This window comes from Lipophrys pholis (assembly GCF_963383615.2).
Source record: "Lipophrys pholis genome assembly, chromosome: 12".
NCBI classification, from domain to species: domain Eukaryota; kingdom Metazoa; phylum Chordata; class Actinopteri; order Blenniiformes; family Blenniidae; genus Lipophrys; species Lipophrys pholis.
Window position 1 is genome coordinate 26,754,373 of NC_137641.1, and position 22,084 is coordinate 26,776,456.

Sequence of the window (22,084 nt, forward strand, 5' to 3'; positions counted from 1 at the left end):
TGTACGTGTTTTGTTTGCATGCAAGATTTACCAAATCCTCTCTGTCCATGTATGTTGTTTTTCTGCTGGTTCCTCTTGTTTTGGTGGATCGAGCTTAAGTTTGAAGAAAGACGACATATTTCAAATTCAACAATTTCTTTATTTGACAAACTGAAGCCTCAGTAGTGTGTGGCTGAACCATACAAAGCCGCAACACCTCCTAAACATGGCGGTCACCAGCCTGGCTCTTTGTCATTAACCAGCAGTTGTTGTGTTCATCAAGCAGGTTGATGTCAGGACTCTGCTGCAGGTCCCAGACTGTGGCATGAAGGGATTTCCACTGGTTGCAGGATTGCATCTCAAAATCTTGTTGCATTAAGATTTCCTCCAACGGTGACAATTCCTCGATGTGCAGAGCCGTTCTCTGGTCTTCTCCACACTTTGACCCTTGGATTCAAGTTGCGCAGACAGAATTTGGACTCATCATCTCTGGATATCACACTCTTTGAAATGTTGTCTCAGGGACATTCAGACTGAATGTCTCAGTCTGAATTTTGAGTATTTTGAATGTACTCCCTGTGTGTATGTGGGTTTTCCCCGTGTACTCTGGTTTCCTCCTGCGTACCTATAATGTCTGTTTGAATTTAATAAGTAACTCTGTAATGCTCTATCTATCTATCTATCTATCTATCTATCTCTCTATCTATCTATCTATCTATCTATCTATCTATCTATGTACAAGAGCGCCATCTTGTGGAGTTAGAAAATATAGAAAGTGGTTCATGAAGTTTAATTTGTCCGAATACAATATTCCCAGTCATGTTAAACTGACTTTACCCATTTTGGAGTATTAGGTCTGGCCAATAATTTAATAGTACGTTTTTTTTGTTTTGTTTTTTTATGACACGTGCTCCTATTTTGACTGTATTTGCAAAACGAAAATGGAAACTCATCATGTTGTGGTCCTCATACTGATGATACGTTATCTATGACTTTTTTGTGTCACCCTCTGGTTTTCTTTTTTACATGTCATCAATGTGATTAATATTTATTTGTATATTTTATTTTTGTACGCACAAGTAGAAAATCCAAATAAATTCATTCATTCATCAGGATACAATAACAAAATAGATCTCATGAGTTGGAGAGCTATAACGGTATGATGGGGTTCAGAAAATGTACAATGAAATCATTGGATTGAAAACGGTTTGGTATGAGTAACACCTCTGCTTTATTAGATGACAATCTGCAAATGTTCTGCATGTTTTCAAAGAATTGTGTCAAGTATTTCTAGTCTGGCTCACCTGTTTCACCTCACTTGTTGGACAAAAGGAGTGCGGCCCCTTTAAATCCCTCCGCCTGCTACGCCCCGCCCCCTCCCCACCGCACATAGACTTGCCGCTGCCCGTCTGCCGAACCTTTGTGACTTTCTGCGCTTCTGTAAATATGGTCCTCGTCCTCAAGTTTGCATCCCTGTGGCTGTGTCTCGGCCTCGGCCTGGGGCTGCAGTTCAACGACGTGAGACAGGAGACTCAGCCGCTGGCGCAGCCGTCAAAATACGGCTCCCTGTGGCCTCTGCCGCAGGAACTGAGCATCATACAGTCCTCATTCAAGCTGAGCAGCTTGAGTTTTAAAATTGTCGACTCCAAACAGTCTTCAGCTGGTCCGAGCTGCAACATCCTGCAGAATGCGTACAGAAGGTGAGGTTTTATACGTAGTTTGTTTACATAATTTGGTCTTCTTCCTTTTCCGCTTGTTTATATGGAGACGCACTTTCATGACGCGTTCACGGACCGGGTTCTACTTTCTCTCTCTCTCTCCCTCTCTCGCTGCAGGTATTTTGAATATATGTTTGGTGTGGCCAGAAAACAAGGGGTGGGCAAAAACGGGCGATCGGGCCCCTCGGAGCTGACAGAGCTGCAGGTGTGGATCACATCACCTGACTCGGAGTGTGACACTCACCCCAGTATCACTTCTGACGAGTCATGTGAGTCTGCCTTCTTCCTCATTGATAAAAGAATCACCATTGGGTAGTGCGCATGCGCAGAGCGCCACACATGAGTTGTTTTTTTGGTGTTTTTAAACTTCATAACACTTTATATTTCAAGTTAAAGTCTGCGATATTGTATTTGTTAATATTTTATAATTTTTCGCCATCTCTAGTTAACAGTTGGGTATTTTTTTGTGCTACTGAAGGTACTTTAAGACGGATTTAAGTACTTTGTGAACAACTTTGGGTCTACTGTTCATCCTATCAATTTCGCTCAATTTGGTGTTAATGTTCACATACTTCAATGCCATTCTGAACTCAATTTTAAATGCAGGGCTTTTTTCAGGTACTTTTGCTTATATCTATTTGAATACTTTGTTGAGTTCTGCACATTAGTTATACATATGTGTTTGTACCTATTCCTTGTTTTTCTACTGTTTTGATTTACTATGCAATTTAAAAAAAAAAAAAAAAAAAAAAAAAAAAAAAAAGCTTAAAGTTCCTATTAAACTATTGATGCTCATGAGCTCAACGATACAATCAGATGTTGTTCATAATAGGTCATTTCAGATGACAATACAGCTTTTGAAATGCATCATCAATTTTATTATTTAGTTATTGAACAGTTTTTAGAATTAAATGTTTTTTTCTAACATATTAAAAACAGTCGTTTTGAATTTGCAGCGCATGAAACACTACTTTGAGTCTTGGCTTGTCCTTTTGCACATTGTGCACATTAAAGTGACAATGATGATTTTTGCAAAACATTTTGTCCTCCCTTCACCACCAAACAAGCCATTCACGCTCGTGAGTTTTCCAGTGGACGTGCAGATTACCTGGACAACGAAAAAATGGGATTAGCGTAGTAGTCTATCTTTAAAAGCGCTCCTTAAGACCCTGACTTAGCAACACTGAAAGTGCACATGCGATGCGAAAACTCTTGTTCTCTGCAGATGAACTGGCGGTGGATCAGCCGTACGCTGTGCTGATGGCACCGAAGGTCTGGGGAGCCCTGCGAGGTAGGGTGGCGTTAGATTATCCAACCATAATGTTAATAAGCAAACAAAGAGATGTTTTTGAACCACGTCACTTCTGCTGTTTGATGTTCCTCTAAAGTTTAACCGACGGGGTTTATTTCTCCGTTATGGGGCAACTTTAAAAAGTTGCTCTGCTAGAAAATGGCCGATTACACCCACTTTCACACTCGGTGCCACAATTACAATAAATGAATTTCATTGTCACCAAATCATCTGATTGTCACAAATCTTTACTTTTGCAGGTCTGGAAACTTTCAGCCAGTTGGTGTACGAAGACGAATATGGAGCCGTGAGGACATTTTGCGTCTCCGGGTTTCATTGTGGCGTTTGAGTAGAGCGACGTTCCAACAATTGTTTTTTGTTTTTTTTTTCACTTTTATCATTTCAGAAAAACATCAATGTCACAAAAATCAAGGACTTCCCCAGATTTGCACATCGAGGCATTTTACTGGACACGTCCCGACATTACCTCCCTGTTAAAGTCATCCTGTCCACTCTGGTACATGGAGAATACTTTCTTATGATTTTGTCTTTACTGTTACTTTTACTATTCTTTAAAAAAAAAAAAATTTTTTTTTATTATTTTTACCTAGGAAACGATGGCCATGAACAAATTCAACGTGTTCCACTGGCACATCGTCGACGATCCATCGTTCCCGTACCTGAGTCGCACGTTCCCCAATCTGAGCCAGCAGGTCCGTAAAACAACTCTGCAAACTTCCAAAAAAAAAAAAAAAAAATTCCCTTCTTTTATACCATTTTGTGCTTCAAACCTGCCGACAGGGAGCGTACCACCCGTACACACACGTGTACACGCCTGCCGACGTGAAGATGGTGATCGAGTTCGCTCGTCTGAGGGGTATTCGCGTCATCCCCGAGTTCGACACTCCGGGACACACACAGTCGTGGGGGAAAGGTCCGTGTTGGGAGTTAGTTGATGAAATAAACGCCATTGTTGTTCATTTCACCGCTTGTTTTCTTAATGGGAGGGCAATTCTATCTATCCCTGTAACCCAATCCTATTAATTCGACATTTGATATTTTCCACATTTTAAATGAGTCCAGTATCACAATAGTGACGTTTTGTTGAATTTAGGCATAATAAAAGCGTTCCCTTCGGTTGTCGATCTCTAATGGGCTGTATGTCTTTCCTCTGCTTTCCAGGCCAGCCGGGTCTGCTCACACCGTGTTACGCTGGGAGCAAACCCTCCGGCTCGTTCGGGCCGGTGAACCCCATCCTGAACACCACCTACGATTTCATGTCTCAGTTCTTTCAGGAGCTCAGCGCCGTGTTCCCCGACGCCTACGTTCACCTGGGAGGAGACGAGGTGGACTTCACATGCTGGTGAGGCCAACTTGGGAGGAAAAAAACAAACAAACGGGTATTACAGGTTCTGCTATTATGTGGATTCAGTGACTGTGACCATGTTAACCTACGTGAAATGAAGCCTGTGATTGACTTTAAAAACAAAAGGACAAAAAAAAAAATTTTAATTTGCTGTGTGATTTATTTATTTATAAAAAAAAATTTTGGTCACTTTTATTTTGATATTCATTTACATGCCGCAGAACTAATCGCCCACGTGGTGGATAATAAAACTCGCGCCCATGAAGTTGTACTTGGTTTTTTGCTCTATAGGAAATCCAACCCGGACATCCAGCAGTTCATGGTGGACCACGGCTTCGGACAAGACTACAGCAAACTGGAATCATTCTACATCCAGAAGTTTGTTTCTTATTTACCTCCGCTTATTCAAAGATGAAATTATGTAGTTTTGAGTTGTTCTAACTTAATTTTTTATTATTATTTTTTTTTTAAATCTGATAGACTTTTGGATATTGTTACCACTACAAACAAGGGATACATGATCTGGCAGGAGGTCTTTGACAACGGGGTTAAGGTGGGATCCTCCTCCACGTCTCTCCTCAGTACTCGAGAATACAAAGTGAAGACGATCAGTATTACTGCGCTTCGCACTTCAAAAGGCTCAAGTGGGTATTTTAACGGTGGCCCAGGAGGGTCATGACCTCGCTAAACCCCGCAGACTACCGCATAATCCTGGAGAGTTTTGAAAAGTACATGAACCAGATACGTGATAATACACCTTTTACTTACCAAGAGTCATATTTCTAACTTTGTCTATATTTTATATATTTTTTTTATTTTTAATTTTTTTTTTTAATTTTTTTTTTTTAGCCCATGTTACAAAAGTTTACAATTTTGGGATTTTTTTTAATTTTTTTTTTTTTGATTCTGTGTGTATCAAACGACGCCGAACCTCTTAAAAAAATTTTATTTTTCTTTTTTTAAATTGTTGAATTTACTTTGTTTTACGTGATCTAACACACAAATGACTGAATTAATCCAGTTCCTTTGATCAAATTGCATTTAAAGACTCATTCCTGAAGACATTCGGGACTTTTTTGACATTCATGCACCAGACTGATCCAAGTTTTACTTTTCGACTCAGCTGCTCATCACTTTTTCATTCACATTTCACTTTTGAAAAAAATAACTCTTCAAACTCTTCCTCTCGCATCTTGTGTGCTATTTAAACTCAGTATATGGCAGCTTGGCTTTTCTTTTCTTTTTAACTAATTGCAGCTGAAGCCAGACACGGTAGTACATGTGTGGATCAATGGTGGGAGTAATGAAGAGCTGAGCAAGGTGACGGCTTCGGGATACACCACCATCCTCTCCGCCCCATGGTACCTAGATTATATTAGCTACGGACAGGACTGGCAGAAGTACTACAAGGTTGAGCCGCTCAACTTCAACGGTTAGTTCTCCTACTTTAAAAAAAGAAGAAGAAGAAAAAAAAAATGGTTGAATTGAAATTTGTTGAAGGAAAAAGTGGATTTTATTCAGCAGGCTTACCCTTTAATTAAATAGAGTATAAAGTGGACATGAGGCTGCGGGGTTGGTGGTTTGAGTGATTTTTATTTTTAATTTTACTGGAGATTTAACGCAGACGAATAAAACAAGCGAATATGTGTGTCATCGTGCGTGCACATCCTCAAGGCTGCAGAGATTTCTTGATTATGCAACTATAAACATGGGACGTATCTGCAATTATATAATAAACAAAACTAAAGGTTTTTCAGGTGAAAGGTCCTAACCTTGTCTGTGTTCCTTCCCCTCCCCCGACATTTTTCCCTCTCGTTATCTCACCATTACTCGCATGTGTGCGCTCCGTAGCTGAAAGCAGACACACTTATCCACGTTTGGAAAGGAAGCGAGCTGCAATACCAGCATGAGATGGCAAGAATAACGTCCTCGGGGTACCAGACCCTGCTGTCCACTCCCTGGTACCTGAACCGTATCTCCTATGGCCAGGACTGGCATGACGCTTACAAAGCCGACCCGCAGAGTTTCAATGGTTCGTGTCTGCATTTAAATACATAAAGGGGCCATTCCTGATTACTGCTCTGTGTTTACACCCGTGTGGGACTTTGCCTCAGTGGCGCAATTCAGTTTTATTGGTCTTTTGAGTCGTGGCTGACATTTCATCCACCTCTTAACCTACATTTGAAATTTCATGAAGTGAATTATGTGTAAGCCTGCTGAATAGACCCACTCTTTTATGATATAACCACGCGTTTGGATTTCAGTGGGATTAGTGATTGTTTTATTCATCGCTCATGTCCAGGGTAACATTCGATTCCACGTTGGTGTTAAAATTGTTCTGACTTCATCAAATCTCACACAGGAACTGAGCAACAGAAGAAGCTTGTGATTGGTGGAGAAGCCTGTATGTGGGGAGAATATGTGGACGCGACCAACATCACACCCAGACTCTGGTAAGACTCATTTTTACTTTTATTTATTTTTAAATCTCCTTATCGTCGATCTCTGGGATCCTTCATTGCAAATTATTTGGCACTTGCCCACTATTTGAAATCTTTTTTTTTTTTTTTTTTTATCTTATTGTGAAAGTCACTTTCTTATATTTAGTCCTTGATCTTATAAGATAATCTTAAATCTCGATTTTTAAAAAAAAAAAAAAAAAAAAATCTTAAAGATTTCTTATCAAGTAAAATTCATGCATGAACACACAATTTCACTAGTTTAAGTAACTTGTCTTAAGTTTTGTGTTAATATCTTATATTTGAACTATCGTTTTTTTTAATGCAGTTTCATTGGCCACAATTAAAAAAAATAATAAAAAATGTTTGTTTATTAATCCGTCTCTCGCTCAAAACAAGCCATCTTAGCTTGTCTCTTTATTAAACGTCTTTTCAAATGAAACCTTTATCGACAGAACTCTGGTGCGTGTCATTTGACTCCAGCATCATCATAGCTACATGGAAAGTCTGAGCTGTCCGCCCGAATGTGTCGCAAACATTTCTAATGTAGATTTTCTTCATTGTGACATTATCAGAAAACCTCTTTCTTGAAGAGATGTTTGTAATGTCGTTCACTTTGCTTTAAAAACACAGTCGCATGACTTTATCCTGCCTGTTGCCGTTTCCAGGCCTCGTGCCAGCGCCGTGGCCGAGCGGCTGTGGAGCGATCAAAAAGTGACCGACATCAGCGACGCCTACAACAGGCTGTCCGCGCATCGCTGTCGTTTGGTGGAGTGAGTGTCAGATGCCTCTTTTTACCCACATCTCTATACGTTCAACCAAGTTCTTTATTCTGAGAAAACCCATATTTAAAAGATTTCTAATTCCACATACGGATGAAAAATGATCTAACCCCATCTCGTGCAAAATTTCATCTCCAAGGCGCGGGATTCCAGCGGAGCCGCTGTTCTCCAGCTACTGCCCACGGGAGTACAAAGCTGTGTGACGACGACTGTGAGGCGACTGGAGACGGAAAGGGAAAGACAATCCACACACTATCAAATCCACGATTACACTGGAAAGCGGCGAAAAATCAAATGTTGAGCTGCCTTTCGTACAGAATCCTCAGCAGTAAAATGCATCGTCATTTTTAACGCCTTTAGTTGCTTTTAATGTCCGACATTTTAAATTGCACTTTTTTTTTTTTTTTTTAAATGAATGTTTCTATGCTGGATTTACCAATAAACTGGTGATGGCTGAAATCCTGCTTGGTGTCTTTTATTTTTGATCCAGGAAAACACACGGTGCACTAAATACATTGTCCTCTTTTTATTTCCCCCGACTAGTCGTTCACTCGATGAATAGCGTCTTGACCACAAGTCTTGAAACATGAAGTCTGTTGTTAAGGCCCTCTGGTCCCGGGACGATCAGAGCAGACCAGCTCTTCTTTTGAGGAGGCTGCTCTGCTCCTGGGGGTTCATGGCCTCGTACGTGTGCAGCTCCAGGGAGAAGGTGGCGTTGCCCGACGTCACTGTGCGCAGGGCGGTGGAATAACCCTTGAGGGCAAAAAGAGGCTTGATTGGCCAATGAATGATCTTTACAGTGTGTAAGAACCAGCAGACATGCCTGCGATACTCGTTTTCCTTATTTAGTATCTATTATGTATTAATTCAGGCACGTACAAACCAAAAATAGCCTTTATGTCAAATATTAGTAGCTGAAATTAATGCATGAAAAATTTAAAAAAACATTAAATTCTATTTGGTGCACGTCGGTATTAAAGTGTACCAATAATACCAATTTATTTTTTATTCTAATTGTATGAATTGCACAATGTTGGGCCATTTTGCTTTTGGTGACGCATCTATTCCCACTAAATAGCCCTGATTCACTTATCTTAAAATAGAGGCAACAAAAATAATCAAATAAACTACTTGAAGTACACACAAATCTACTGCAAGTACAATGTCTAGTTTAAAATGTACACTAATGAGTAATTTAATGTCTTGATAAATATTGCACTGTATTAAAAGGTATGCTCGAATGCACATGAAATCGTAATTTCTTTTTTTTTTTAAAGTAGAAATGCTGAAATGTGATTTTAATTCAATTAGATGGTATGATTAGAATGTAGTAGAGAATACTGAGTTCATAGTCTCGTGGTATAGAAATATATGGTTCCAGATTATATTATGTTATTTTGTATTATGCACTACAATCAATAAAGAAGAATGTAAAGTATGTTAATGCTTGACAATGAGTTACTGTGACTCAAAAGCCTTTTTGGACTGGGAGTAATAAAACTTGTAAAAGAGAGGATGCAGCTGGACAAAATCTAAAATTATATATATTATGTAAAATAAATATCTGGCTTTAGGGATTTTCAGTGACAAACACAAACTTCATACAATATCTTAAATGGTTATTTTTCAATCCACACGTTCAATAGCAATCCTGGACGTCCATCAATAACTGGAAAAACTATGGCAATGCAAATAATTTTCAAAACAAAAGAGTCGCAGTATTTAATTTCATTACAAGACCTAATAGAAGAGATTAACCAAATCCATTTGGACTTGAGCATCATCTCACCATCATCTCAGCCAGAGGCACGGTGGCGAGCAGCACCTTGTTATCATGGCGACTCTGGATGTCTCTGACGGTGCCCCGTCGCTGGGCCAAGTCGCCCAGCACGGAGCTGAGGTGGTCCTCTGTCACCGTGACCTCCAGAGACATGAGCGGCTCCAGCAGCTTCCCCCCCGCCAGCCTGAAGGCCTGCACATGGAGGAGCGGAGCTGTGAGACTCGCCGTCGCTCGCGAGCGACGGGGAAACGGCAGCTGACTGCTCACCTTCAGCATGCAGCGAGACGCGCAGGCAGAAACCATGGTGGGGGACGTCCCCGCTTCGGTGGAAACTCTGTGGATCAGCGTCGACACGCCTTGGACGGGGTAACCCAGCAGAGGACCTGAGGGGGGAAGCAGGGATTTAGATCAGGATTTAATTGAGCACTTTTCAAGGACCCTTCATAAAATAATCTGATCCTTCCAACTTTAATTTGGACTAATTCATAAATTATAGTGGCTAATTCATTTTATTAGAAAATAAACAATTAGATCAACAAAATTGAAATTCTAAAACCAACCCGTTAGTTAATGACACGAAGCGTAAACCACTCTGTTATAATTGCGCAAATTTGTCATATGAATATATATATATATATATGTATATATAAAAATATATATATATATATGAATAAAGGCACCCCTTTAAAAGTGAGTCATTAAATACAGTCTATTTTTTTATTTTTTATTAAATTTGACTCACATAAATCCATATTTTAATTTTTTATTTTATTTTTACAATTTGATGCTGATTAATGATTAACTTTCTTAATGCTTTATCAATTTGTGCAGAAATGTTATGTTTTATTTTCCTAACAATATCATTTTCCTAATCTCTTTTGGGTAGAAAAAGCCTAAACATTTCAAATAAAGGAAACGGTGCTCTTGACAGCGATGGCACGTGAAACACACTGTAAACAATGAACGCTGCAAATGTACTAGCTGGTAACTCTCCCTGTTACCAACTGCGTTAACTTAATATGAATAATAACTCTGGTTCACATTCATACTGAAACTTTACACCTGTTATCATACTTTATTATTATCATTTGACATATTCTGACCATTCAAGTGTTTATCTACACTCACATTCTCACTTGGCTGCTCCTGATGTGAAAACAACTGTCGCTCATATGTAAGAAAAGCTTTGTTTTTTTTTTTTAAATCGAGCTCATCCTGCGATGTTTGCACAGAGCGCCGTGCAAACATACTCAGAGGAGATAAGATGACGCCTGGGTCACACAGTAACCTGTCACATGTCACAACAGATACCAGCTCGCCGTAAACAGACGGGAGAGTCGGTGCAGCTGATCAACATATCGTCTATAACCAAAATGTTGTATCAGTAACATTTTGGTTCCTCAATGAAAGTATTGCCTGTACAAAGTGCAAGGTTCCAATGTCTTTCCTGTTAAACGGGATCTTAATGTCAGTGAGCGTTCCTGTTGAAACGCGCACACACACACACACACACACACACACACACACACACACACACACACACACACACACATACACACACACACACACACACACACACACACACACACACACACACACACACACACACACACACACACACACACACACACACACACACACACACACACACACACACACACACACACGGCTTGATTGCTTTAGCACAACATCTCTGACGCATTAAACTGGAAAATAAGACAATAAGACAGCCCTGAAACAGATACACAGTATATTTCACTTGCAAACAAACTCTTTTGTCTATTATTGGTTTTTTCCTCTCCAGTAAATACACCTTGCAGGTTTTTAGGGTAGTTTTACTTCATAGTGCAGAAGAAGTACCAACAAGTCTTTCTAGTCATTGACTTTTAAAGCTATAAATCATGAATTACGTGTGATTTTAGTATTTCTAACCGTGTATTTTTTTTATATCCATTTAGCACACAATAGTGTGATTTATGCTGATTTTATAACATTCCCAAACATGAAAAAAGTAACTATGAAGGGTTATCAACATTTTAATTAATTTTTGTCCCCCCTTAAACTTAAGTTTTTATCATCGTTTACTTAGAAATTAATATTTGCTATTAGAACTGAGCATGTCGGGCTTAATGAAAGAGAGGAATCAGGTTCAGTGTGAGTGCCATCACCTTGAAGATACGAGCTCTGGACGCCGTTCTCCACTGCCTCTTTCATCTCCGGAGACAGCTGTCCCTCCAGCTCGTCTGTGAAAGCTACGTCACATGAAGCCCCGGCAGGGGAGCCATCCTCGGGCCTGACGGCCAGCTCCACCGTCACAACGTGTCTCCTCTCCCCGACAGTCCGGTCCAGTGTATCTGTACCAAAAACACATTTATAAACAATCCTGTGTTTAATCCACTTCAGTGCAGCCCTTCATCTGGTTCACAACACTACAGACTCTACTAGTTGTATGTGTGCTCCCTCCAGTGGCACATAGAAGAATTTAATCTACATTCTGAAACATACATTAATTTGAAAATACACAATGATTAGCAAAATACTCTGAAACTAACATTAAAAATATATAAAACGTGAAATTCATAGTTAACATAAGTAGTGCCTTTATTTTTTTTTGCCTCAATATTAACCATGTGTTGATACTGGCAGAGCTCAGCGTGTTCTCAGGCACTTCAAACTGCACGGGGCGTGAGCACACGGTTTGTTGTACCTGTGGTCTGGACCTCTTGAAGAATGGTCTCTCTGTAAGCCACCTGCAGGGGTCCGAGGTGGGTCTCGATGCCGTACTCTCTCCTGATCCGGTCGTGGATGATCTCGATGTGCAGCTCTCCCATCCCGCACAGAACGGTCTGAGGACGGAGAGCGAAGGACGTTCAGTTTCACTTTACCAAGAGAATAGGCTCGACCATTTGCCTTGGATATATTGTGTACTTGCACTACTGTACACTGTAATATAGTGTGCTATTTTCTTTGCATTCAAAATTTGAATAAATTTTTTATTTTTTTACAGTTTTGTTTACATTTCACAAATAAACAAAAGAACATAAAATTCTACATCATGCCATTGTACATTGCACATATGCAACAAAAGAGAAAGGAGAAAAAATAAAATTACAAAATAAACTAAGGGGATATCAATTGCTTGAATAAATTTGTAGTTGAGAGAAAAGGAAAATAAATGGGTAAATGTCTAAACAAAATTTAAACATTCTTCTATCCTATAAAACACTGTTGTTTCAGTACAGAACATGTACTTAAAGCATTTTACTGCAATAATTATACTATGTATAATGTTGTTTGTGATAAATAAAGGACTTGACTTGACTTACCTGACCTGAATCAGGGTCAACTCTGACTTTAAGACTGGGGTCTTCTCTCTGCAGACACGTGAGTGCGTTGTCAAGATCTTTTGAAAAAATGTAGAAATGTCAATATGTAAGTGTAAATAAACATTCAGTGAAGCTTTCTGTAAATTCAGAGCATCAAAATAAATTGATACTCAAGATGGAAAAAAGATGATGAAGAAAACTAAAGCGGTGCTTACAATAGTAATATTTACTCCTTGCCTCTTAAAGAGACAGCCACACAGAATTATTTAAATCAGAGATGACCAAATTAATTAAATATTAAATGGAATTAAAAGGTAATTATCAATGAAAATGTGTTTGAAATTGGGCAAGCATAAAAATAATGGCTGAAATGAAGATATTTGAGCTAAAATTATGATAAAGATTAATAAATGAATGGACAAGTAAACAAATGCTGACTTCTTGATTACCTAACTTGAACCTAAATGCCATTATTATTGGCTGACTTCAGATTATCTAGAAGGTTTTATTCAATGAGACATAACTAAATGTGAGGATCTGAGCCGGTCCAGGTTCATAAACATAAAGTGTATCTCAGTAAAAGATCATGTAATGCTTCATAAAATTATATAATAATCGAATCAAGCACAGCAGAAAACCAGTGCGTGAGTAACTTTAGTTACAGTTACTCACCAGCCTGTTTGGCCATGGTGGGCGGCTCAATGGTGCAGAAGAAAACCGGATCAGGGACTTCGACTCCCGAGAGGACGATGCTGACCTCGTCCCCACGCTTCTTTCCCGTCCCGCCGTCATCCTGAGCTCTTCTGGCTGCAGCGGCTGCTGAAGCCTTGGATGAAACGATGGTGTCGCCTGTGACCGTCTGTAGACGGACAAAACAAGAAGAAATTCTTCCAAATGTGAACAATTTTAGACCGAACAGATAGTTTTAATAAAAAAAAAAAACAAGAAGTTGGACCTGCTTCAGTCCGACAGTTAGAGCGATGTTCCCCGCGGGTATGGAGGGGATTTCTACATGCTGGTCAGCGAACGGCACCAGCAGCCTGCTCATCCTCTCACTACAAACACAAAAAACCTTCAGCTTTGTGTATTATCGTGGCTATTTTGGCGGCATCGGGCATTTCTGAAGCTGGAATAGAAACCACATACATGTTGTTCCTGTTGATGTTGTGGACGGCCGTCTGAGACTTCAGGGTACCGGAGTAGATCCGGAGAAACACCAGAGGACCACGCTGCTTATCGTGGAGAACCTTAAAGGCCAGCGCACATAAATCGTCTTTGTACCACCGCCTGTGGAGTTAAAGGGGTCATATTATTCAGCTTCTATACACTTTCACATTGGTCTCCTTGGTCCAGAAACATTGTATTCAAAGGTTATTAACCTAAATCCAACTTTTCCTTGATTTCCCCCATTTGAATTTTGGCTCATAGGAGGAGCTGCATTCAGAATCTGTGTGAGCTGGACTGGCTCCGCCCACATATGCCCATCTTGGGAGGAGGAGGGTGTACTTCCTCTCGTGGTGCCATGTGCCAGAGCAGAGCAGCCTAATTCTGGGAGGAGTCAAACGGAAGGGCCTACCTTGATTGTGATTGGCTAAACCCCCGATGACACTGTATAGGGTTTGATTTCTGATTGGCTGGTTGGAACAACACACTTTTTAAAAATTTTAACAAGACAGGGAGAGAGAGGAGAGACTTTCTTCACTTCTGTGGCGTCATTCCAGGTATGGGGACGATTATTACTGTTGTAAAACCATTAGAAAGTAAAATTTAACTTTAATAAAAAAAGCTGGAGATCAGAAAATAATCATTTAAATTTTATAAGAAGGTTTTCTCATAATCCATCTGTCCATCTCTCACACTAATTTCAGTTTTTTTTTCTAGCCATAACCATAAAACATTATAACAGAGCAGTCACTGTGAAATATTTCTTATGATTCTTGTCTAATAAGTCATACAACATTAAAATAGCAAACACAATATGTACTACTTTCTGAATTAATAAGAAAATTGTCCTTTCATCTAAAAAAATAAAAATAAAAAATCGGTTAAAGTTGTTTCACAAGTTTTAGATATAATATCTATAAATAATTTACAAAAATGCTATTTTCTTCTGAAATAAATACACTCCTGCACAATCCAATTAATAAAACAAGAAAGGGGGAACATATGGCCTCGATGAGCTTGATTCCTTCTTTTTTTCTACATCTCAACAACCCTGATGTGGTTTGATCGTAAACGAAAGCGTGTACTCACACCAGGTCGTGGTGTCGCTCACTGGGAGCGGGCAGGTAGGCAGTGATGGCGTCCAAAAGGGGCTGTACGCCTTTGTTCCTCAAGGAGCTCCCGCAGAGCACCGGGACGCCCTTACGGGCCAACGTCACCCGCCGCACGGCCTCACGCAGCTGGGGGGCACGAGCAGTGCAGTTGAGTCTGTGTGTTCGTGGCTTTGATTGTGAGGCGGTGGAAGACCTACATTGATGGAGGGAACGGCATCGAAGTTGTCGCTGAAGTCGGTGAGTAGGAGCTCTGCGAAGGTGTCGTCCAGATCGGCAACCTGTGCATTTATACACCAATAAAAACGGGAGAATTTTATTTTAATTTTCAAACCGAAGCAAAAAAAACAAACGAAAACAATAGAATATGTAGTTAATTGTGTTTTTGTGATTTTTACCTGCTCAATTAAAGCCATTCTGGCCTCACTGACCACCTGCAGGAGCTCCGGATCGTCCGCCTGGTCGAGAGCTTTGACCTCAAACCCTCGTCCGTCATCGTGCAGAGATTTCGGCTTCCAGATCAGCTTCTGGTTGGTCAGCAAGTCGACCACACCTGTGAAGGTTTTCCCGCTGCCTACAGGAATCTGTGAGACATTTAAAGAACATGGTGACACTCACATTGTGTGCATGTGGATAATTCTTCATGTAGTTTTTTTTTAATGATCAATATGAATGTTGTTTTTTTTTGTTTTGCTTTTTTATTTTTAAATAATACTTCTGAAGATACAAAATATTTTTCCATAAATGTTCAACTTTTTCTACTGGAAAAGATTATTTCATTGGAAATATTCTAACGTCTTTGTAGATCTCATGTCTCTACATCTGCACATTACACACCTGCAGTTTCAGTCAATTTGACCATACAGGACATGTCTGATATGCAAATGCAGTGGAAATATATTATACACTACATGAAATGAAGGTTGAAAAGCATTTTTTTTTTTGTTTATAGAAAAATGAGGTATCTACACCTCAGCAGTTAATGACTACAAAAACTGGAGTAGCGCTCCTTCAATATACCTCTTTCTTGTGAAAATCAACAAACTGAAAAACAATACATTATATTTAGCACAATCACTATAAAGTCTGTAGTCACATGTAGTATAGTTTCCCATCATAGAAAACATGTTCCTTCTTTTGGGTAGTGTAAATAAAGGCCTACCTGCAGGAGGACTGGATTCGCTTTTAATTTCTGTTTGATGCTCTCAATGGAGAAACTCAGGCTGTGGAAATAAAAACAGTTTCCCGATGAGTTTGGTACAAGAAAAGTAAAACTTGTTGAGCGTGAGCAGGAGAGGAGTCACTCACTTCGCCGTAGGCTTGTCCATCTTATTGAGGAAGCACACACACGGGATGTGATGCTTCTCTGCTTGTCTCCACACGGTCAGGGTCTGAGCCTGTCGGCGTTTGAAGGCAACAGAGGCGAATCGTTACAAGGCTGAAGTAGTTTTCCAGTGAAGAAAGAAGCAGCTTAAAGGCACTGGACTGACCTCGACGCCAGCAGAAGCATCAAACACTGCGACGGCCCCGTCCAGGACGCGGAGCGCCCTCTCCACCTCCAGAGTGAAGTCGACGTGTCCTGTAATCACAAATTCCCAAATCACTGGCTGCTTGTCGTGGTTCGTTTTTCACGGGGATGCCTCGGCGGAATATGTGACCTGGAGTGTCGATGAGATTTATTCTATAGTTTTTCCAGTCAAATGTGACTGCGGCCGACTGGATGGTGATGCCGCGCTCTCTCTCTTGAGCCATAAAATCTGTGACTGTGTCCCCATCGTCCACATCTGAAACCAACAGAGAAAGAAAAGTTGGCAAAAAAAATGATCCGACGGGTTGTAGTTGAGAAGATTTGATCATGCATCCTTGTTGTTTTCCTGCCGACCTCCCAGTGCTCGCGTGTAGCCAGAGTAGTAAAGCATCCGCTCTGTGGTTGTCGTCTTCCCGGCATCAATGTGGGCCATAATCCCGATGTTTCGGATCCTGCATATAGAGATCACAACTTAACACAGATCCCACAACAGATCTGAAACAAATTTTTTTTTTAAATAGATCATCTAGTAACTTACTTGGAAACATCTGGGTTGACAACAGCCCGCAGAGATTTGACATCATCTGTGACAGTAAAGATGGAAAACGATTATGATGATTTAATTGAATGTATTCCCTGAAAATGTATTTCTTATTATCATTATTGTCATTTTGCTTTGCATCCTTTAAATAATATTATATACATTTTAGTATGATAAGATGTAAAATGATTGGCAGTAATTGTGAAAGATTGATAGATACAGCTTATTTAGACGCCAAAATGTCATAACTTATGAAACACTCAAGGTACACAAAGGTATAACCAATACATGTTTATCTGATGTCCTGTTGAAATTTCATAATACAATTACTTCACTAGAAGATTTTTTTTTTTTTTCGATTGAGCAACAAAGACAACCTACCTGGAAGAAAGCTGTAATGTCTCTTTACAGGACATCTCACTCTACACCTGCACCGCTGCAGCCCAGCTGATAACAAAATCCTCCCCTGTCAACAACAAAAGCGTCATTAACTCTGCAAAAATACCTCCATTCACCACGAACCGCATGATTATCCTACCCAGATCATGTTGTTATGTATCATCTCTCCTTCATCGGTGTCATGTTAGGAGTCTAGAGCAATGTCAGTCACGTCCAGGTGGACAAAAACTTCATACTGCGGAGACACATATCGATGTACAACAACAGACAAGTCCGAGTATTTATAACCAGACGGTCAATTTAAATTTTGAAATTGAACTGAATCAATGGACAAATGGAAATACAGCACATATGTAACTCTGAAGTCACGCTTTACAGTACAGCGTCAAAATAAATCCCAGGGAAAATGAAAGTATCGTATGTATAGTTCCGCTGTTTCGAATGAACTGGCTTCATTTACCCAAAAGTGGTTATTAAGTATTCTTTGATATACTTTTTAAGAAATATCAATCTCCAAAAATACATCCAATATTTTTAAGTATCACAATTTCCTATTTGATATATATCTCTGTGACTTTAATATTTGTCTTAAACCAAAGTCGGACTCTTTAAGTGACGGACTTCCTCTAAGTATCGGCCACGGGGAAAACAACATCGGAAAATCCCGAGCCTGAAGCTAAAAACACCGAAAGTTCACTTCATTTACCAACTATAACCAACTAAGGGGGATTCACTGCAACTGTAAACTTCCAAACTACAGAAATGGTGAGACATCGGTCATCCAAATGGCGATTTTGAGCTCAAACTGTCGGTTTAAAGCGTTAGCATGTAGCATTAGCTGGTTCACATGTGGCTGTTCGACTCTGTTTTTCAAGTTTAATTTACTTCTTTAGATGTCGGTAATCACGAGGTCTTGCTTTCACGTCTCTTCATATCATCACATTTCTTGCTGTTGCGGCAATACATTTCATTCATGTCATGAATGAGTAATTAACCATCTTGCTACGGACATGTCATTTAGTCGAATCTCAATGTCCTTAAATCTTTGGAAAAGTTCAAATTTTAACATTGAACTGGTCCTCAAATGTGACCCGGAGTGCATTTAAGTCAGGCTTAAGGGTTGTTGACTTCTAGAAACGCTATTTGAAGTTAAGAAACCAGTGACAGATGTCAATCTACTTGAATTTATAAACTAAACAAAAAGCTTGACAAGAAAAGTACCTTGTGATGTTCAGCAGGGCTCATTTAAATGAGATTTGAAAGTTGAAAGTTAGTTGTTTAGTCGTCCAATAATAATAATCATAGTTTATTATCCTTTGGGGGAGTTTCCTCATTATGTATCATTTTTATAAATCTTGTAAAACGTATAAAATAATTATACACTATTTGAAACTAAGTTATATTTCCTATTGGAAAGACATTTCACTGCATCAATGTAAACATTGCAATTCTATTCACTAATGTTCTAAAACTATTAAATCACGTATTCTTTTTTAATCAGTTTTTGATTACAGCGACTTTATTGTCAAGTTTCAGTAAATGTCATGTTTTGTGTTGTTTTTCTCTTTTGTAGCCCCAGAACGAGCACATCGAGTTACACCGTAAGCGGCACGGCTACCGCTTGGACCACCATGAAAAGAAGAGAAAGAAGGAGAGCCGCGAGGCCCACCAACGCTCCCACAAGGCCAAGAAGTTGATCGGTTTGAAGGCCAAACTGTACCACAAGCAGAGACATGCAGAGAAGATCCAGATGAAGAAGACGTGAGTAACTCACCTCGGGCCAGTTCTGAAGCGCGCCAACGTAAACCGTTCATGCTTTATAATTCTGCCCCGCGTCTTTGCAGCATCAAAATGCACGAACAGAGGAAGACCAAGCAGAAGAATGACGACAAGACGCCCGAGGGAGCCGTGCCAGCTTACCTGCTCGACAGGGAGGGGCAGTCCCGCGCTAAGGTCCTCTCAAATATGATCAAACAGAAGAGGAAAGAGAAAGCTGTAAGTGCAGACAAAACGTTCTTGTTGTTTGCTGATTTTAAGTGTGGAAGTGTTGAAGATTTAAACATAGTATGTTTCATTTAGGGTAAATGGGAGGTGCCGCTGCCGAAGGTCCGCGCCCAAGGAGAGACAGAAGTGCTGAAAGTCATTCGAACTGGAAAGAGACAGAAGAAAGCCTGGAAAAGAATGGTCACTAAAGTTTGCTTTGTCGGCGACGGCTTCACTCGTAAACCCCCAAAATACGAACGTTTCATCAGACCCATGGTAAGAGAGCTGTGTTATTCCTCATCCGCAGAATTACAGGTATCCGGAACTCGTGTATCTCCTAATCTTTCCCCTACTTTTCAGGGTTTGCGATTTAAAAAGGCCCACGTCACACATCCAGAGCTGAAAGCCACATTCTGCCTCCCCATCCTCGGAGTGAAGAAGAACCCGTCGTCGCCTCTCTACACGTCCCTGGGAGTCATCACAAAAGGAACCGTCATAGAAGTTAACGTCAGCGAGCTGGGCCTGGTCACACAGGGAGGAAAAGTAATCTGGGGTGAGCGCAGATTCTCCACCAATCCTTGGTTCTCGTGCTAGTCTTCAGTCCGTAACCAATAAATCTTTGCTTCTCAGGTAAATACGCCCAGGTGACAAATAACCCGGAGAACGACGGCTGCATCAACGCAGTCCTGCTTGTATAAGACTCAAACCTGTCGGATTATGGTGCCAGTGACTCTTACATTTTTTTTTTGTATTTTTCTTGTATTACATCCAAGATGAGACAAGTGTGGCCTTCAGGAAGATCAGACGCCACATTTCTGTGTAACAAAGAAGACACTCAGTGGAAAAGAAATGGGGTGATAATTGTGATGAATAAAGTTCTGAAACCTTTTATTCTTTTTTTTTTTAATGTTTGTTTCTTGTAAACTGACTGCAATAAATAGCCCAGTAAATTAGATCAATGCAAGGAAGTTTTCAGAGGACTGTGTATTATACTTCTCTGCATGGCTCCTGTTTTCTAAACGTTTTCAATTTTAAGTAAAAAAAAAAGTTAACTTTATATTTATATGGTAACAGTACTTAAATTGTAAGGTTTTTTTTCTCTTCCAATTATGATTAGGTAAAACCATCTTTATTTGTAAAGCATTTTGAAACAACCACAAGGAGCCAAAGTAAAGAACAAAGTACAAGTATAAAGTATTTCTCAAACTATTGAGATTATTACTTAACTATTTCGCATTTTGTTGCAATTATAGCAGGATTGGAATGAAGTATCCAAAAAGAAGATAATCTGTTAAAATGTTGTCTGTTTCTCTACATTAACCTTTTCATCAGAAAATGAATTTAATGGCATCGATTAGTTGCGATGCACTTTTTTCTTTTTTTTTACCATAACTGAAACCCTTGTGAAGTCCGAAAAAATACATAAACATTCAAATGATGATTAACATAGTTGCACTCTATTGTAAAGGTAATGTCTTACTTGATCCACTACACATGCTGTTACTTCCTCCCATAGAGTATATCTATAGTAGATTACATGTGAATTCTACTGTTATGAGTAAAATTACACATTTGAAAAAAGAAGTATCCATATACCCACTATACTATAGGTGATCGACTAATTCAAACCTGTTGGAACATTTTCCAGATTGTCAGTTGAAGGTCTTTATCTTAAAAGCATTTTTACACAAGACTACACTTTCGAGGTGAAAGGTTTCAGGAGTGTCACCGGGTTTCTGAACGGAGGCATTCCGGGACACGAGTCCGTCACGGGGCAAACACTGAGACAGGCGACCACACAAACATTTATACAAATGTGAAGCAAATCCGTAATTCAGCTGGCAGGACTCCCAATGGCTTTTGTGGTACTCAATCAACACGTTAAAACAAAGAAGCCTTGGTTCGTATGAAAAAGCAACATTCTACATCTATATACAAGTATTACATCTAATTAAACCTGTTATGTTGTGGACATGTGGCAATACATAGATCCTCGATAGATTTTTTTCAGACTGCAACATTACAGTATCCAGTGGTCAGCTTAATACCGGGACATGAGCCCCATTAAAAATCTGTGGTGGATCATCAAAAGATCTGTTTCAAAGAATTTAGAAGAAATAAAATAGGTCATTTAAGAAGAATGGGACACCCATTAGCTCTCAACAGTGTGTAATACTTGTGGGGAACACGGCAGTGTTATTGGCAGAACCACTAAATATTAATTTGATGTGATGTATTTTTTGTTTGTTTAGTTTTGAACACATTCTGTCAAACATATAATATTTGAGTTTGTGTAAAGTTTTAAAGGAGTCCGAAACATAAAAATTTTTTTTTTCATATTTTACTCCATATAAAACATTTGCACAGCCGTGGGTCGTTAACAGCCATTTCACACTCTTTTTTTAATTTGCCCTTGAACTTTGCACAGTCGTGTTTCACAAGTGATTTCATCGTTGCGTAACTTCTGTTGCCGTCTCGGCTTATCCATCAGGTGATTCGTTAATGGCACATCTCATCCTGCCGGACAGACTGAGGCCACGTTTACACATACCTGGGGTTTTACAAAAACTGATATTTCCCCTTCCCTATTTCCAAAAAAAAATAAAAAATCTTCATTGACCTGGACGGCATATGCACCTAGTTCAGAGCTGCTATGAGC

General features: G+C 39.7%; 3 protein-coding genes across 6 annotated transcripts; 2 read left to right on the forward strand and 1 right to left on the reverse strand.

Moving 5' to 3' along the window:
- Positions 1 to 1,367: 1,367 nt before the first annotated feature.
- Positions 1,368 to 8,051, forward strand: hexb (hexosaminidase B (beta polypeptide)). Of its 3 annotated transcripts, XR_013935847.1 has the most exons (15): positions 1,373 to 1,679; positions 1,815 to 1,966; positions 2,923 to 2,988; positions 3,249 to 3,295; positions 3,395 to 3,505; positions 3,600 to 3,701; positions 3,790 to 3,922; positions 4,171 to 4,351; positions 4,646 to 4,732; positions 4,835 to 4,907; positions 5,612 to 5,786; positions 6,206 to 6,386; positions 6,717 to 6,807; positions 7,482 to 7,586; positions 7,735 to 8,051. XR_013935847.1 is itself a non-coding variant. In XM_080476759.1 (14 exons), exons 1-14 carry the CDS (start codon positions 1,426 to 1,428, stop codon positions 7,796 to 7,798), a joined length of 1,647 nt encoding a protein of 548 aa, XP_080332885.1. In that variant the 5' UTR covers positions 1,368 to 1,425; the 3' UTR covers positions 7,799 to 8,051. The 3 variants fall into 3 exon arrangements, 2 of the variants coding, with proteins under 2 accessions (XP_080332885.1, XP_080332886.1); XM_080476759.1 differs by lacking the exon at positions 5,612 to 5,786 and having other exon boundaries at positions 1,368 to 1,679; XM_080476760.1 differs by lacking the exon at positions 6,206 to 6,386 and having other exon boundaries at positions 1,371 to 1,679.
- On the reverse strand, positions 7,945 to 17,849 carry gfm2 (GTP dependent ribosome recycling factor mitochondrial 2). 2 transcript variants are annotated; one of them, XM_080476757.1, is made up of 20 exons: positions 17,582 to 17,849; positions 17,425 to 17,509; positions 17,041 to 17,086; positions 16,857 to 16,954; positions 16,633 to 16,758; positions 16,465 to 16,553; positions 16,283 to 16,371; positions 16,137 to 16,197; positions 15,373 to 15,558; positions 15,175 to 15,255; positions 14,955 to 15,103; positions 13,848 to 13,988; positions 13,657 to 13,756; positions 13,374 to 13,560; positions 12,702 to 12,778; positions 12,083 to 12,221; positions 11,544 to 11,729; positions 9,643 to 9,758; positions 9,385 to 9,567; positions 7,945 to 8,348 (listed from the first exon to the last, which is right to left on the reverse strand). In XM_080476757.1, exons 1-20 carry the CDS (start codon positions 17,603 to 17,605, stop codon positions 8,220 to 8,222), a joined length of 2,292 nt encoding a protein of 763 aa, XP_080332883.1. In that variant the 5' UTR covers positions 17,606 to 17,849; the 3' UTR covers positions 7,945 to 8,219. The 2 variants fall into 2 exon arrangements, with proteins under 2 accessions (XP_080332883.1, XP_080332884.1); XM_080476758.1 differs by having other exon boundaries at positions 8,056 to 8,348; positions 9,421 to 9,567; positions 17,582 to 17,829.
- Positions 17,850 to 18,044: 195 nt separating this feature from the next.
- On the forward strand, positions 18,045 to 20,314 carry nsa2 (NSA2 ribosome biogenesis homolog). Its single transcript, XM_080476424.1, has 6 exons — positions 18,045 to 18,207; positions 19,016 to 19,203; positions 19,287 to 19,437; positions 19,522 to 19,701; positions 19,786 to 19,978; positions 20,056 to 20,314. The coding sequence occupies exons 1-6, from the start codon at positions 18,205 to 18,207 to the stop codon at positions 20,121 to 20,123; spliced, it is 783 nt and encodes a 260-aa protein (XP_080332550.1). The 5' UTR covers positions 18,045 to 18,204; the 3' UTR covers positions 20,124 to 20,314.
- Positions 20,315 to 22,084: the final 1,770 nt, after the last annotated feature.